The 14,512-nt window shown below is 36.6% G+C and overlaps 3 protein-coding genes across 4 annotated transcripts; 1 reads left to right on the forward strand and 2 right to left on the reverse strand.

The window, feature by feature from the left end:
• Positions 1-1,083: 1,083 nt before the first annotated feature.
• LOC112201533 (60S ribosomal protein L44) lies at positions 1,084-2,515 on the reverse strand. The gene is made up of 4 exons (XM_024342433.2): positions 2,364-2,515; positions 1,599-1,778; positions 1,398-1,472; positions 1,084-1,309 (listed from the first exon to the last, which is right to left on the reverse strand). The coding sequence occupies exons 1-4, from the start codon at positions 2,364-2,366 to the stop codon at positions 1,250-1,252; spliced, it is 318 nt and encodes a 105-aa protein (XP_024198201.1). The 5' UTR covers positions 2,367-2,515; the 3' UTR covers positions 1,084-1,249.
• Positions 2,516-3,151: 636 nt separating this feature from the next.
• On the reverse strand, positions 3,152-5,529 carry LOC112201532 (bidirectional sugar transporter SWEET2a). The gene is made up of 6 exons (XM_024342432.2): positions 5,212-5,529; positions 4,570-4,606; positions 4,261-4,477; positions 4,012-4,170; positions 3,779-3,898; positions 3,152-3,659 (listed from the first exon to the last, which is right to left on the reverse strand). Exons 1-6 carry the CDS (start codon positions 5,270-5,272, stop codon positions 3,546-3,548), a joined length of 708 nt encoding a protein of 235 aa, XP_024198200.1. The 5' UTR covers positions 5,273-5,529; the 3' UTR covers positions 3,152-3,545.
• Positions 5,530-7,446: 1,917 nt separating this feature from the next.
• LOC112166827 (exonuclease 1) lies at positions 7,447-13,102 on the forward strand. Of its 2 annotated transcripts, none has more exons than XM_040506966.1 (15): positions 7,447-7,701; positions 8,169-8,288; positions 8,863-8,986; positions 9,119-9,256; positions 9,342-9,551; positions 9,720-9,895; positions 9,990-10,062; positions 10,450-10,567; positions 11,058-11,317; positions 11,399-11,444; positions 11,537-11,892; positions 11,974-12,025; positions 12,319-12,541; positions 12,629-12,785; positions 12,868-13,102. In XM_040506966.1, the coding sequence occupies exons 1-14, from the start codon at positions 7,541-7,543 to the stop codon at positions 12,714-12,716; spliced, it is 2,145 nt and encodes a 714-aa protein (XP_040362900.1). In that variant the 5' UTR covers positions 7,447-7,540; the 3' UTR covers positions 12,717-12,785; positions 12,868-13,102. The 2 variants fall into 2 exon arrangements, with proteins under 2 accessions (XP_040362900.1, XP_040362901.1); XM_040506967.1 differs by having other exon boundaries at positions 10,456-10,567.
• The last annotated feature ends 1,410 nt before the right edge of the window (positions 13,103-14,512 follow it).

Below are 14,512 nucleotides of genomic sequence, written 5' to 3' on the forward strand. Positions count from 1 at the left end.
AGTGGTTTTTTTTTTTTTGAGAAAGATATTTTGGTGTTAGTTACGACTTACGCGTATGTTAATTACGCGTAAAAGCCAGCAGGGGATATTCTTTTAGATTCTTTCATGCTTTGGTTTGCCATTGGAATTTGGAAGATTGCATTTTCACCCTTTTGTTTCCTTCCCTTTTTCTGTTTTTATAGACCATGGTGAAATTCACCATGGTGAAGATTGCATTTTCACCCTTTTGTTTCCTTCCCTTACCTTCATTTTTTTTATCTCGTGAAAATTCACCAGGTTGCTGTTGTGGATCGAATTGCGACAATGTGAAAAAACCGAAATATTCGCCGAGTGTATGATAAGGCCCCCTACAGAATACCAAGTTTCACATAATCCATAGCAAGTGTGCTGTGTTCAAGCGCAGGTCTCTGAATAACAGAAGCCAAAGGGAGATTGAAGTTTCTCTAGCAATTGACCTTACAAATAAGAACAGGGTTCAAGGCCAATACAGATGCATATTGAATATTTCAAAATCAGGTGGAAAAAGAAGTCATATATTGTCAGATTTTTCCTTCAGCAACATTCAAACTCAATGATCCATTGAGAACTAGGGCTCGGAATAAAGGATAAGTTGCAGTACAATTCTTCGTACAAAACTTTCTAGTTTGGAAACAGACCAAAGTAAATCAGCAAGCAAGGCACAAACTCAGATATGGGTTAAACCAAACGAGGTTAGAAGCCAAAGGCGAGCAGATTGAAGTCTCTAGCAATTGACCTTGCAAATAAGAACACGGTTCAGGGACAATACAGATGCGTATTGAATATTTCAAAATCAGGTGGACTAAGAAGTCATATTTTGTCAGATTTTTCCTTCAGCAACGTTCAAACTCGATGATCCATTGAGAACTGGGGCTCGGAATAAAGGATAAGTTCCAGTACAATTCTTCATACAAACTTTCTAGTTTGGAAACAGACCAAAGTAAATCAGCAAGCAAAGCACAAACTCGGATATGGGTTAAACCAAACGAGGTTATCAGATAGTTTAATCTAGAGATACTGGTGCTGATGAGCACTGAATCAGATGCACAAGTACCAGAGATGAGCTGTATTTCAAGTCTAATTTCAAATTCTGAATTGATGGGCAGAAAAGTGTCACAACACCATGAAGTTTTACATAAAAACTAATAAAATCTCAAAACAAATCTTCCATATTAGCTTAAAGTCTCCAACAAAGGACAGCAGCATAAGATAAAAACCAAAAACACTCCATTTAGAAAAGCGATGTTCCCTTTCCCTTCTTGTCTCCACCAATCTCAAAGTGCTTGCACCTCTGCAATAACAAGCAGAAACAAGTTAAGAGGACTGCCTCAATTCACAACTGCAACCAAACAAAAGCATACACAAACTAAAACACTGACCTTGATTGGATGCTGAGAAACATGCTTGCATCCCTGGCATTGGAGCCTCAGAACAATCTTCTTGGTAGTCTTGGCCTGTTTGGAAATGTAAAGGTTAACATTAAGATTTCTGAATGTAGATAATAATAAGCCAAGGCAAAATTCGCTGAAGCTTAAAGAAGTGAAGATCAATCTGTCTACAGCAAAGACTAATGATTATACCTTCTTGTGAAAGACTGGCTTGGTCTGACCTCCATAACCAGACTGCTTGCGATCGTAACGACGCTTTCCCTGAGCAGCAAGACTGTCCTTGCCCTTCTTGTACTGTGTAACCTTGTGCAAGGTGTGCTTCTTGCACGCCTTGTTCTTGCAGTAGGTCTTCTTAGTCTTGGGAACGTTCACCTAAAACATTCCAAATTCAGTCATCATCCCTCTACCCCATTTCAAAACAAATCCACCGGGAATTTAACAACAACGAAAAAAAATAACACAGACAATGCAATTCAATAAACGCCAAATTACAGTAACCAGCATAAGAAACATGTTCAATGATTCAAACCCAACAAATCAAACCAATTAAAATTGAACTGCGCAATCTATCAGAAACCCTACAACAGGATGCAGCACAGTAATTCACCAACCCAAGTCTATGTAATCCATCCTTTCTCTTTCAATACTCTTTCTATATCCAAAGACGAACACAACATAAAGTCAATTCCTTTACATGGAAGAAACTACTTTGATGAATCGTAACACAACAAAACACACCACAAAAATCTAACCCAAACTCTATACCAGCTTCAATCCATAACATACAGCCCAATAATTGAAGTTCTGGCTAAAGTAAACCACAAAGAAATTGAAAATTGATAACCATGGAATTCACGATTGAATTTCTAAGGGAGGACGAAAGTAAACAGATCCAGAAAACAAATCGAGCTATGCCGTGAGTGTATGAAGCAGAGAGTGAGAGAGAGAGAGAGGTACCATGGTGAAGGCAGCGGCTCGATACAGAAATGAGTTGAGCAGCGAAAGCGGCCTGGACGGTGAAGCTGAAACCCTAATGCGTGAGTGAGCTATCGTTCCGCTTTTATACTTGATTTGCTGGGCTTTTGGTCGGTTCGTAATTATTTTATTTTGAAAGTGGGTATGGGCTTTCTAGACTGATATTGAAGTTGGGCTCTGCTACAACTGAATGAGCCCGTCTCTTTTCTTTTGTGCTAAAAACTTCGATGATCGTGTTTCCCTTTTCTTTTGTTGGAGAACCAAAACACCCTCCTTGGTGAGTTTGTAGCAACCTAGTGTTGCTTCTTAATTTCATTTACGTTGGACTTGATTAATGTGTTATGTGGTCACTTGTTACACCTTTAATGCGGTGTGAACTTAACCCGACCAGAGACACGAGTTCGATTCATGTAAGGGATAGGTCACTATGGACGAGTTCGGATTTGCTAATCTGAATAGGGATATTGAATTTCACTACCTTATTTGTCAAGATATATTTATAAATACCTGAAAAACTATTTTTCAAAGCTCTCAACATTCTAATAGAGTGAATGTCCACGAGGCCTCGTACCTTATTGGGCAGCACCTACACGCACAAATACATACGGTATACACTGCACTATGATCCAGATTATCTGCACACCATGGATGTACAAAGTATATTGATGCACGCAAGTTGTGATCTATAACCACTTTCAGGTTTCAATCAGGCTTTACAATCTGTCAAGTAAAGCTTTATGAATTGCATGCATATACATACTCGAAGTCTCTCTGGGTTAAAAAGGGATCACAACTTATATAACGATGTAGAATTTCTGCATATTCACAGATCTATGCTTTAAAAACTGTTCACTGAGTTGCTTGTGTTGTAGACAAATATACCAACCAAACAAACCCAAACCACTTTTGAACTTTCAGACTCTACATTTTACACATATAACATTTCCAAAATCTGGTACTACATTATCACCTAACCCTTACTGGCCAAGAACAGACTGTGGTAAATGATTTTTTTTTCCGATGTACTTTTTCACTGTTAAGGCCAAGCTTCTTATTTAGTGCTAATGCTCTTTCCTGCTATTGAATCTCGATTGAAACCTCTTCCTCTAGACAGATACATGTTGTTTTCAGCAAATGAGAACATCTTCAGTTATACGAGTTTGTTCACACATATGTAACTATCAAGGGTTCTCTCAAGCCTTTCTTAGATAGATTGCTGTAGTAGAAGTACAAAGCCAATTGGACAATAGCCAAAATTGTTCCAATACCATTCGGAACCTGCGCAAGAAATGAAATAAAGTGAGATGTGGTTGCTGCCTAAAGCAATAATTTAACTGCTGAAATTTGCAGATTAGAACCGAAAATTGCTTTGTGTCAGCACCAAACACAATACTTACATATAGGAATGGATCTTCCTTGAACACTCCGTATGCAGAGAAAGAGAGACTCATCAAGAAGGTTGCAAGAGAAAGATAGAATGGCATGAACTCGACGCTCCTTGTTTTTATCACCAATTTCTGAAATAAAGGATATATGTGAAACCACGTGTGTGATGAATGTGAAATTAAAGCAAATCAGAAATTGCAGTGTCTGAAAGCAAGTTAAAAGAGATCTGTTCGCATAAACTTACTATGATAAACAGCGGTGAAGCAAACATTGAGATAAGTGAAAAAACACTCAAATATCCGACAAATATCTGCCTTCCATCATAGTCTAAAACTTTTAAGCTCACATAGACTATCAATCCAAAAATAGCAAGAACTACCAGTAGCAATCCCAGCATCCTCACCTGCAATCAGCATTGTAGAGACCAGACGATTAGCAGAGTTCTAAGAGGAATATCAATAAGAAATGGAAGTAGGCTTGGGGGAATGGTTACCTTAATTTCTTTTTCAGCATAAGCGATGAAAATGCTTATGTAGATTAACTGGAAAACTGCCCCAAATGAATTGACTGTAGCCACCCATATGATCCCAGTCTTCACGGCAGGCGAGCCATACCAGAGGCATATCAAGCAATTCAGAAAGGCATATATGTAAGGCAATCCTGAGAATTGTTCCGTTGACTTGTTTCGGATGATTCTCTTAAATGTTGGTCTGGAAAACATAAGAAAAGATTCATAAATCAAAGGCGAGGTGAAAAGTTTCTGAAGTGTTCATTTTTCCTATAAATTCCATAAAGAACTTACATTGGTGAGACAAACAACACAAATGCAAAGACATTACCTGCAGTGGACAAAAGGGTATTAGAATTTGTGAATAGGCATATTGATAAGATAAGGTAAAACTATATCCACTTGGTATATAGCATATCAATACAGATGATCAAATTATGAGATTTATAGTATCAACTATCAAGGCAATATTCTGAATTTCAGATGTGGATTTCATTAAAAAGAAGAAATATTGAGTCTGATTTCTGTCGGATGTGGATTACTTAAAATCATTGGTTATGAAATTGAGATAATGTAAAAAACCAATGATGAAATTTATCAGAAGAATTTTGGGTTACTGGAAAAATATGTCCGGCTATAAGCATAATCATACAACTCCACACCTAAGCTGATTCACATGCATCTTAAATGGACAAAGATATAAATTTTCATCCCAATTAGCAATCAAAAGCTCTCAATTTCTAGAAAAGTGCCAGACCCAGAAGAGTATATTCCTAGTTCATTCAAAAGGATTCAAGATTCTGGTACCCAGTTACCAGAAATCTAAAAGTCAACCATATAATGGAAGAAAAGCTCCAAGCATATAGCCAAATATCAACAAGAGAAGATGCATGATGCATGATGAATCGGAAACAGTGTCAAATTAAGAAAGGGTACCAGCAATTCCAGCTGCAACACTGAAACCTAAATACACAGAAGACAACTCCATTGTCAACATGATTCCTAAAATATCAAAGCCACTGATAATTTTGTTTTCAACTTTCACTCCACAATTACTCAACACCAAACAGCAGCTTTGCTCTCTCCCTCTCTGTTTCCCTCTCTACCACAAGCAAAGCCTGTTTATAGCAAAAGCGATTGGATGAAATTTAAACTAAAAAAAAACACGTGTTTTTCACTTTGTAAGATAGAGAGAACTGGCACCCTTAATTATATATCTACCTCTACAGAATCTATCAGATTTTTTTTTGTGTCAAATTTCTAGTAAACACAATGTGGGTTTCCAACCATTTATTCTTCACTGCTGTTCTATACATAGCATATACAATGATCGAACCAATAGTAAGAGATTAGTTTGACAGCTATCAAATAGAAATGTCATACTCACACCCAATTCTACTTTGTGGCTTAGAGAGACTTCAAGTGGGACTCAGCCTTCACTATCAGTCATCAACTGGTAGAGATTTTTCTCATCACAAAAAGAAATAAAAATGGTAGAGATTGCTTTTTGGGCCATATAAATTAAGAAACTTGTTTCCTTCCTCCTTATTATGAATATCTTTGCATATCTTTGCAATATATAAGTTGTAGTGGTTATAAATCTATAAGCACATGTCTTATATATCTGAAATTGAATATGGGATCGAATATTGGTATCTGCAGAATGAATTGGGTCGGCTGAAAAATCAAGTGGAACATACAAACACATGGGTCTTCATCAAAAATCTCCTCCTCCAATATGAACAGATCATACCAAGTTTTAACACTAGTAGCTTATGTATGAGATTTTGTATACAATTGGTCTCTGAAAATGTTAGAAAAAAATGTCTCCTAGCTGCAACGTTGATGCTAATAGTGGTTCAGAATCCAAAACATCTTGTTGAATAAAGAGCATTACAGATTCTTTTCTTCTTTAATCACTTGGACACTATTGACCAAGAAGGTTCATGGTCACAGATGGATTGTTGGCTACTAGCCAAAATTTGTTTTGCATAACCTAAATTAAGGGCCCGAAAGGAGCTGACCACAAAACCATAAATTTGTGACCGTAGATAGGGGAGTTCCACGTATCTCTTAATTTACAATTTCATAACTCGATTTTTCACAAACATTTCAGTGAGATATAAGGCACAGTCAAACACTCACTTAAACACAAAGCAAGCAAATTTTGGTGTGGATAATGTGGGAGTTCATTGGTGGGATTCATGTCCTCCTTGTGCAATTGCAGCCTACATTCCCGTGATTTAAATGGTTTTCCCAACTATCGCTTCAGTTTTTGACCTAATTATCAATGGGACATGGAGTTGACATGTAGCTTGGCTTGCTATGCTTCTTAGTAATGGAAATCTCCTTCACAGTTGCACTGGAACCTGTCAATTGTTACTATTTGGCTTCCAAACCCTTTTGCTAAAAACAGGCTTTGCTTGTGGGTTTGGAACTAAAGTCTGTACGGTCACTGTCTGTTGGTTTTTATTTTTTATTTTTGGGTGACCTTAGCAGTTCCCATATTTTGTTTCGGGTTGTTATTCTTTTTGTTTTTGGGAGGGGGTTTAAGGTTTATGTCCCCCTCTCCCCTATTGTACACTTTATTTTTTAATTTTATTCAATAAACTAAAATAGAGGGACAGGCGGTGAGTTTCCGGGTGTAGTGGTCACTTCCCCTTTTTGGAGAGGATAGGCGCTCCGCGCAATGACCGCTAACGAGGTGCTAATATCGTCTAATCATTTATTTTTATTTTTTATTTTTTATTTTTAAAAAAAAGTGCGCATTCCTTGTGCTTGGTTTCGTATAAGGAATTATGCAATTCTTACTCAATCAATGATAGAATATACCACAAAATTAACCTAGTATAACCCCAAAAGTATATAATACAGTCATAAAGTAAGCACCATAATTGTAACAAGAAAACAAAAAACTCTGTAGTTAGTTATGATGCTTTCTTGAACACACTCATTCGTCTTTTTGTGAACATGACTTTATAGTAGTACTATGGGTCTGGTAAGGTCTCTTTTGGGCTTCTATTTATTATTTTGGGCTTAACCCGAATTATTTCGGGTCTATTATTTACTCCGATCCCCGCCAAATAAAACGGGAAAATTAGATTTCCCGCCATTTGTTTTTACCTTTTGGGTAACTTTTGATGTTTGCCTCCATTTGGGTCCAACCCTCCGTCTTCCTATAAACCCTCTCTCTCTCTCTCTTGATTAGATGAAGAAATTTGAAGGCAGCTGATAGCCTTCGTTTGGGGTTTTGAGAAAGAAGAAGATGGGGATTCAAGGGCTTCTGCCCTTGTTGAAATCGATAATGGAGCCAATCCACATTAAGGACTTGAAGGGCTCTTGTGTGGCCATCGATACCTACTCTTGGCTTCACAAAGGTGCCCTGTCCTGCAGCAGAGACCTCTGTAAAGGCATACCCACTTCCAGGTCTCTCTTTGTTTTACCAAAATTTGTTGAATTTGGGATAATGGGGTTTTGGGTTTTGGGTTTTAGGGTCATCTGTGCCCTAATTTGGCTGAAATTTTTGGTGGGTTTATGAAATGGGATGATGGGTTCTTGATGGTTTGATCGGTTTGGTGGAAATGTGATGATGGGTCGGCTTTGTTTACTTGTTTTGATGCGTTTTGGCATTATGGGTCTTGTTTTTGTGTCATTTCTGGTTATAATTAGGTGAAATTGTACTTGTTTAGATTTCCAAATTGAGGAATTGAGCTTAAAGAACCCACATTTTCCAGTTAGTTTGTGAGGAAGGCTCATATGGGTTGCTAAAAATCACAACTTTTTATGATTCAGAAAGCTACATTTAAATTTTGTGCAGTTGGTTTAGAACTAGGATGAGATTTTAGTGACAAAGAGATGAGGTTGATTTGTATGTATTTCATTTCCGATGTTAGGCACATTGACTACTGCATGCATAGAGTGAATCTGCTGCGGCATTACGGTGTTAAGCCTATACTTGTCTTTGATGGCGGTCTTCTACCGATGAAGGGTGAACAAGAGAACAAACGTGCAAGGTATGCTGGTATCTTCGCTTCTTTGACTTGCATTCAGTTGGTAATTCATAATCATTCTGGCTGCTCTCATTTATTTATGCCATTTGAATTTTCTGTTGTGCTATATCTAACATATAGCTCACTAGTAATATTTTTAGGAGACAAACTACTTAAGAAGCTGTCTAAATCCTGAAAGTAGATTAATGCATATGTTTCTATATGTGATTGTCATGGGAGAAATAATAGTCTTATGTAGCTTAGGGCTCAGATGGGCCCAAATACCCAGTTCAACTTATGGTAGTTCTTTTTTTCATTTCCCCTTGTCTTGGATTGGGTCTCTCAACTCAACCCCTTCATCAAAACCACTGTGTCCATGTCATTTTTACTACCTCATTTGGTAAGCTTCCTAATAATTTTAATTCTTGATTGGTTTGTTTGATTGTCTCTGCACACAAAGTAAAGCTGCTGTTCTTTCTCTGCCATCCTTATTATTTTGATAGATAAAGATACTGCATTGGTGCTTGCCTTTCAATAGTGAAGGTGAAAGTTCATGAGTAACTTTACTTAGAAACTGTTTTGAATCATTCTAATGCAGGGCGAGAAAGGAAAATTTTGCGCGTGCTATTGAGCATGATTCCAATGGCAATTCTTCTGCTGCTTATGAGTGCTACCAGAAAGCTGTTGACATTTCACCTTCTATTGCCTTAGAGTTAATCCAGGTTAGGAAACTAGTTTTACAATGGTCTAAGAAACACACTATCTCTTTAAAAGAATGAGAGCTTCAAAGCCATATTTCTGCTTAGTACTAGGTTATGCTTCTCCTCTTCTACTGACATTGTTGCTTCTGAAAGGTGTTAAAACAGGAGAATGTATGTTATGTTGTGGCTCCATATGAGGCAGACGCACAAATGACCTTCTTGGCGGTCAGCAAACAGGTGGAGGCAGTCATCACTGAAGACTCTGATCTAATACCATTTGGATGTCCTAGAGTAAGCTTTCTAGCAAAGATTGCCTATTTCTTTACTGCTAGAAGTTTACTGTCCGAGTAATGCTTTAATCTTTTCCCAAATTCAGATTATCTATAAAATGGACAAATTTGGGCAAGGTGTTGAGTTTCAGTATTCAAGGCTACCTCGGAACAAGGACTTGAGCTTTGCAGGGTTCACAAAACAGATGGTTCTGGATATGTGTATTCTTAGTGGTTGTGACTATTTGCAGTCATTGCCTGGAATGGGACTTAAAAGGGCACATGCACTCATTAAAAAGTTCACAAGTTATGATAAGGTAAAGTTATCATTCATGCATGCAAGTGATTGTATACATTTAGGGATACGGACCAACAACAGTGTTTTCATTTCTCAAAAATGTATTTTGTTCCGTCTTGTTGATGGATAAAAGACATTTTCCTTGTATAAATCTTTTGTAAAGTGACTGATGGCTGGCCAATTTCAGGTTATTAAGCACCTGAAGTACAGTACTGTTTCAGTTCCTCCCCTATATGAAGAATCATTCAAGAAAGCAGTAATGACTTTCCAGCATCAACGGGTTTATGATCCTGTTTCTCAAGATATTGTACATTTGTCTGATTTGTCTGTTGATGTTGAAGAAAATTTGGACTTCTTAGGACCATATCCTTTATATAGAATTAATATAACTTAATTTTGTCATTACTTCCCATTCTGCTATTTTAAATACCTGAGGTTATGCCTTAACCTGGAATACATCTATACCACAACATATAGCTAAAGGTATAGCAGATGGGGATCTTGATCCATTTACCAACATGCCATTCCAGGTAACTTGATGCAATTTATATAAGGTTTCTTTCCCCTCATTAGTCATTAGGTGTTCTTAAAGTGCTTCATGTTATCTGTTTAGTTGCTGTGAGAATAATATTGCTGTCAAGTGTCAAGTATTCATTTCAAGTCTTTCCTGGTGTGTGCTAGTTTAGTCGCGACAGATGCAAATTTTCTTTTCTATAGTAAAAAGAAACAATTTGAAGGCTGCGTTGCTTTTATGCTTATTTAGAGCCCCAGTGCTGAAGACAGTATGACATGATGAGTAGTGTTCACAAATCTTACTACCTTTGCACACAACTCTTGTGAATAGACTATCCGTGATGTCCTATAAAAAAAATTTAAAAAAAAAAAAAGAGTTTGTGATTGATCCTCTTTGTTTGCTGCAACAGGAAGAGAAGATTAGTGCCAACACAAGTTCCCAACCCAAAAATGTGAATTTTGGATATACAAAGAAAAAGCTAGATTTGCCTGTGCAGAATAATCTTCTGACAAAGTACTTTTGTATCCTTTGAATCACTTTGTTTTTCAAGTTTGACTATTATTTAGGTATTTGTTCAATACATTGTACTCACTGAAGTCATCATTTTGCTCAAGGGTCAAGTCCATTTCACAGTTACAAAAAGTAAAATTCTTAGCATTCTTTGTAATACATGGATCTTACCCTGCATTATGCATTTACTTTATTTGTCTTTTTGTTCTCTTTATACCTTTGCAGTATATGCTGCTCACATTTGTTAAGGTGTGATAGTTTTGTGTCATCCAGCAAAGGCTGCAAGCCTGCAAATATGCTTATAGGATCTGTGCCTTAAAAGTTTATTGCAGCATGATGCATGATGTGATTGTGCGAAGGGTAAAGTCTCATGACACACACACGCACACAATATATCACAGTATAGTTACAATAATTGTTATAGTTTTGGCAGCTGTGTTGCATTTCTTATGGCTATATGTTTGGTTCAAGTTACGGAAATTTTCCTTAACAACTCTAAAGGCTTTGCTTCTCTTGAAGCAAAGAGAAAATTCAGGGCACCACGATCATCACCTGATGATCCAAGTCCAATTTCTAGTTCTAGTCTCAGCCCAGATGAGAATACCTCTGTGGATGATGCTTTTGGTAAAACCAACTTCTCAGGTTCTTCTCCCGGTCTAGATGAACATGTCTCTGTGGATGATGCCGTTTGTACAACAAATTACTCAGAGCCCATTCTGCTTGGCCCTGAAAACATTGGAAATATGCCTCCTAGTGATTCAGTGAGTTTCATAATTGGATGCTTATTGATCAACCATCCTTACAAATATTGTGATGTAATAAGTTGTCCTTGTTTTCTCTAGGTAGAAGATGGTTTTCCCACTGATTTATCAGAATCTCCAAATGATGGTAAGGATATAAGTTCCCCTGAGTAACTTTACAAATCCAGTTTTACTTTTTACCTACTCATCTTACTTGAATTTATGTTCCTACATTGACAGATATGGCGGGCAAGACAAGAAGTCCAGACAGTACATTGTTACAACAACCCATACATTCAATTCACAAACCCTGTTTAACACTGCATAGGGAGCGTGAATGTAAGAATGCCCAAGGCACATTTGAGGGTAAAACAAGGACAGAGAACAGAAAGGTCATTGTAAGAAGTCCTTATTTTAAGGAGAAATCAAACAATGAAAATAAGCAGGAAGATAAACAAGAAAAAATCTTGTTGAAGGATTCTCTTGGCAACAATATGCATGATAATGCAGATCCTGAGAGTGCCCCTTTCGGGAATAGCCATTTCCCTAGAAAACTTGTGAAAAGGAAAAACTCCCCAAATGACAGCGTTCAAGAGGTATGTCCTTTCATTCTATGTTTTAACAATCTTTGTATTACTGACTGTTTTCTTATAAAATTTAATTTTGAACTGTTTCAGGACGATGGGAAACCCAAACAAATGTGTACTAATGCATCACTACCTGGTAACGGTAAGTGAGTTAGAACTCAGTAAACTAGGAGATCACTGTTTTGGAAATCAAAGTTATATTATATTTTTTTATTTATATGAATTTTTCTAGATAAGATTGTCTTATTCACTTATGCTATCCATGTTGATGCCAGATTGTATAGCAGTGCTTGTTAAATTCCACCTAATTATAAAACTGGGAAATTGGGAATATAGATTCCCATTAGTCCATCACATGAAGCAATTTATATTAAGAAGTCAGTAAATTGGATTATATAGTCGATCAAGGATAATTTGTTTGTTTCTTTTACATAGGTCCCTCTGCTTCCAGCCATGAAGCAACATTTAAGGACACAAAAACTGAAGAAGGAAGATTTGGATCCAACATTTCCCATTTGGGTCGTTACTCTGATATAGCAGAGAAGTCGATGGAAAATTTTGTTTCAGTAATATCATCATTTAGATTTGGCTCATCTGGTTCTCGTGCAAGTGGCCTCCGTGCTCCTCTGAAAGATGTTCGAAATACTTGTACCAATAGGTAATATTTATGGACCTAATCTTTAAGTTCATCTCCTTTCTTCTGCTACATAATCTTCATGAATAACTTGGTGTATGTTTACTATAGGACAACTGTTGGTGCTGACTTTAGCCAATTTGAATATGTACCAAATAATCAAAAGACAAAAACAACATCTCGAAAACGAAGAATTTAGGTTGCTGCAAAACACTTTTACTTGCAGTAAGCCAGCAATTGTTCTGAAGGCAACTCTGCTTGGTGACTGGTGAGTGGGGATGTGTAACTTGGTTTTTGCATCTGCAATTTATGATCTGGTAGTCTGTTGTAACATCCTATTGATTATGCAGATTCTTCGAAGACCAATTTTGGAGTTCATGAGGTTTTTGGTGAATCAAGAGCGCTGTCATGAGTTGAATATCACTGTGTTCTTCCTTTCTTCTTTTGTATAAAAAGCTTAATGAACATGATTGCCTCTGTAATAGTTCGTCTGTTGTATCAACATTGTGATATTGCATCTCATACATGAAACGATTTTAGCGCCATTTCTTATAATATATGAACTCGATCGAAATAGTTTACTCTTGGTAGTCACCCTGATTATGTTGGTAGGTCAGACAATATATGAATTACTGGTGATTATAGCAGTTAAGTTGCCTTGCCTTATGGGACGTTACTAGTTTGAAAGTGTAGTTAAAATTATACTTTACGTAAATAGAATAGCAATGAGATTGTTATATCCAAACCTGAAAAAAGGACTATATGATTCCCTAGACTGGTCTTAAACCTCTGGGAATTCATGTTAACAACACGTAACCCTCTCTTTGTCCATCTTCAGTGTCACTTTCCTTATCTCAATCTAGTTGACCTTCATTAGATTCATAATTTCTTCTATTGGTTGATAGCCACATAAACCCTATTTCGAAGGACAGAGCAAGCAACTAGATTAGTCTTGCACAACTGAAAAAGCACCATATAATTAAAGAATCCTAGTAGTTTCCGGAAATTGGGTTTGTGCATTTCCTCTCCCTCCTTTTCATTGATGTAATTTATGGAAATGGAAACTATCAGAATGTGATTGTTTTCTGGTAGAAAAAGTGTAGCTTACCTAACAAGCTACTTTTGGTAGTGTACGATCTAAATAAGTGGCACTGTTTTCCTGACACAAGTTCTATCAAAACGTTCTACATACATTGCTAAATGGGCTCGTAGTAGTTATGAAGAAAATTAGAGCTACAAATTTACACGTTTTAGATTCGAATATTAATAACCATCAAGTTTATCTAATACATTTTAAGATATTATCCTTGGTGAATCACTATTTTTAGAAAGTATTGGATCGTAGGTATTTTTCTGCTTGCTAAAATTAGGAATCATTTCTATGGTTGGATAGCTACATGTACCGATTTATTTTCACTAATAAGCTTATTAACAAACATAAGTACGGTCACTTAGTGTTAGTTTTAGCCACTACCTTATCCATTAGCTCCATTATTCACTCCTTTGGACAAAGCACATGGAAAACAACTTTTGTAATATACACTACTCTCAACTCTCATAAAATATTCCCTTTTCACATCCACCATCAAATCTATTGACTAAAACGTATCACAAAGATAAATTTGGCACCCATTTTAGAGTTCTTACCTACCTAAAAACTTTGACTACTCTTTTTTTGAAGAAAACTCTGACGACTCTTAAAAGATCAAAGAAAAGGGGAAAAAAAAAAAGTCTAAGTCTTTAATGCAAAAATTTCCATATGCATCCCAACAACCATTCACTTTGTTCACATTATCCAAATTTTTCCTTTTTAATAAAATTCATTAACAAAGAGGACCTTATGCTAATTCTGCTTAGCTTCTTGGTCTCCCTAATTCATTAAAAAAAATCCCATTTTGTGGACTATAATATAATTTGTCGGTTTTTGAAGTTTGGAAGCCTTCTCATCATTCTATGAAGCCAAAGCAACAAAAAACCCACACGCTAAATTTAACC

The sequence above is a fragment of the Rosa chinensis genome, chromosome 5 (genome assembly GCF_002994745.2).
Source record: "Rosa chinensis cultivar Old Blush chromosome 5, RchiOBHm-V2, whole genome shotgun sequence".
Taxonomy (NCBI): Eukaryota; Viridiplantae; Streptophyta; class Magnoliopsida; order Rosales; family Rosaceae; genus Rosa; species Rosa chinensis.

Excerpts from the sequence above, each read along its gene's own strand:
- LOC112201532 (XM_024342432.2), bottom strand. The coding sequence starts at position 5,272 with ATGTTGACAATGGAGTTGTCTTCTGTGTATTTAGGTTTCAGTGTTGCA. Across the intron at positions 3,899-4,011 it reads CTTCACCGCTGTTTATCATA|AAATTGGTGATAAAAACAAG; the intron begins GTAAGTTTATGC and ends CCTTTATTTCAG. Across the intron at positions 3,660-3,778 it reads AGGAAGATCCATTCCTATAT|GTTCCGAATGGTATTGGAAC; the intron begins GTAAGTATTGTG and ends TTTCTTGCGCAG.
- LOC112166827 (XM_040506966.1), top strand. The coding sequence starts at position 7,541 with ATGGGGATTCAAGGGCTTCTGCCCTTGTTGAAATCGATAATGGAGCCA. Across the intron at positions 11,445-11,536 it reads ATCAGAATCTCCAAATGATG|ATATGGCGGGCAAGACAAGA; the intron begins GTAAGGATATAA and ends CTACATTGACAG. Across the intron at positions 12,026-12,318 it reads TGCATCACTACCTGGTAACG|GTCCCTCTGCTTCCAGCCAT; the intron begins GTAAGTGAGTTA and ends TCTTTTACATAG.
- LOC112201533 (XM_024342433.2), bottom strand. Across the intron at positions 1,473-1,598 it reads AGCCAGTCTTTCACAAGAAG|GCCAAGACTACCAAGAAGAT; the intron begins GTATAATCATTA and ends ATTTCCAAACAG. Across the intron at positions 1,310-1,397 it reads TTTCTCAGCATCCAATCAAG|AGGTGCAAGCACTTTGAGAT; the intron begins GTCAGTGTTTTA and ends TTGTTATTGCAG.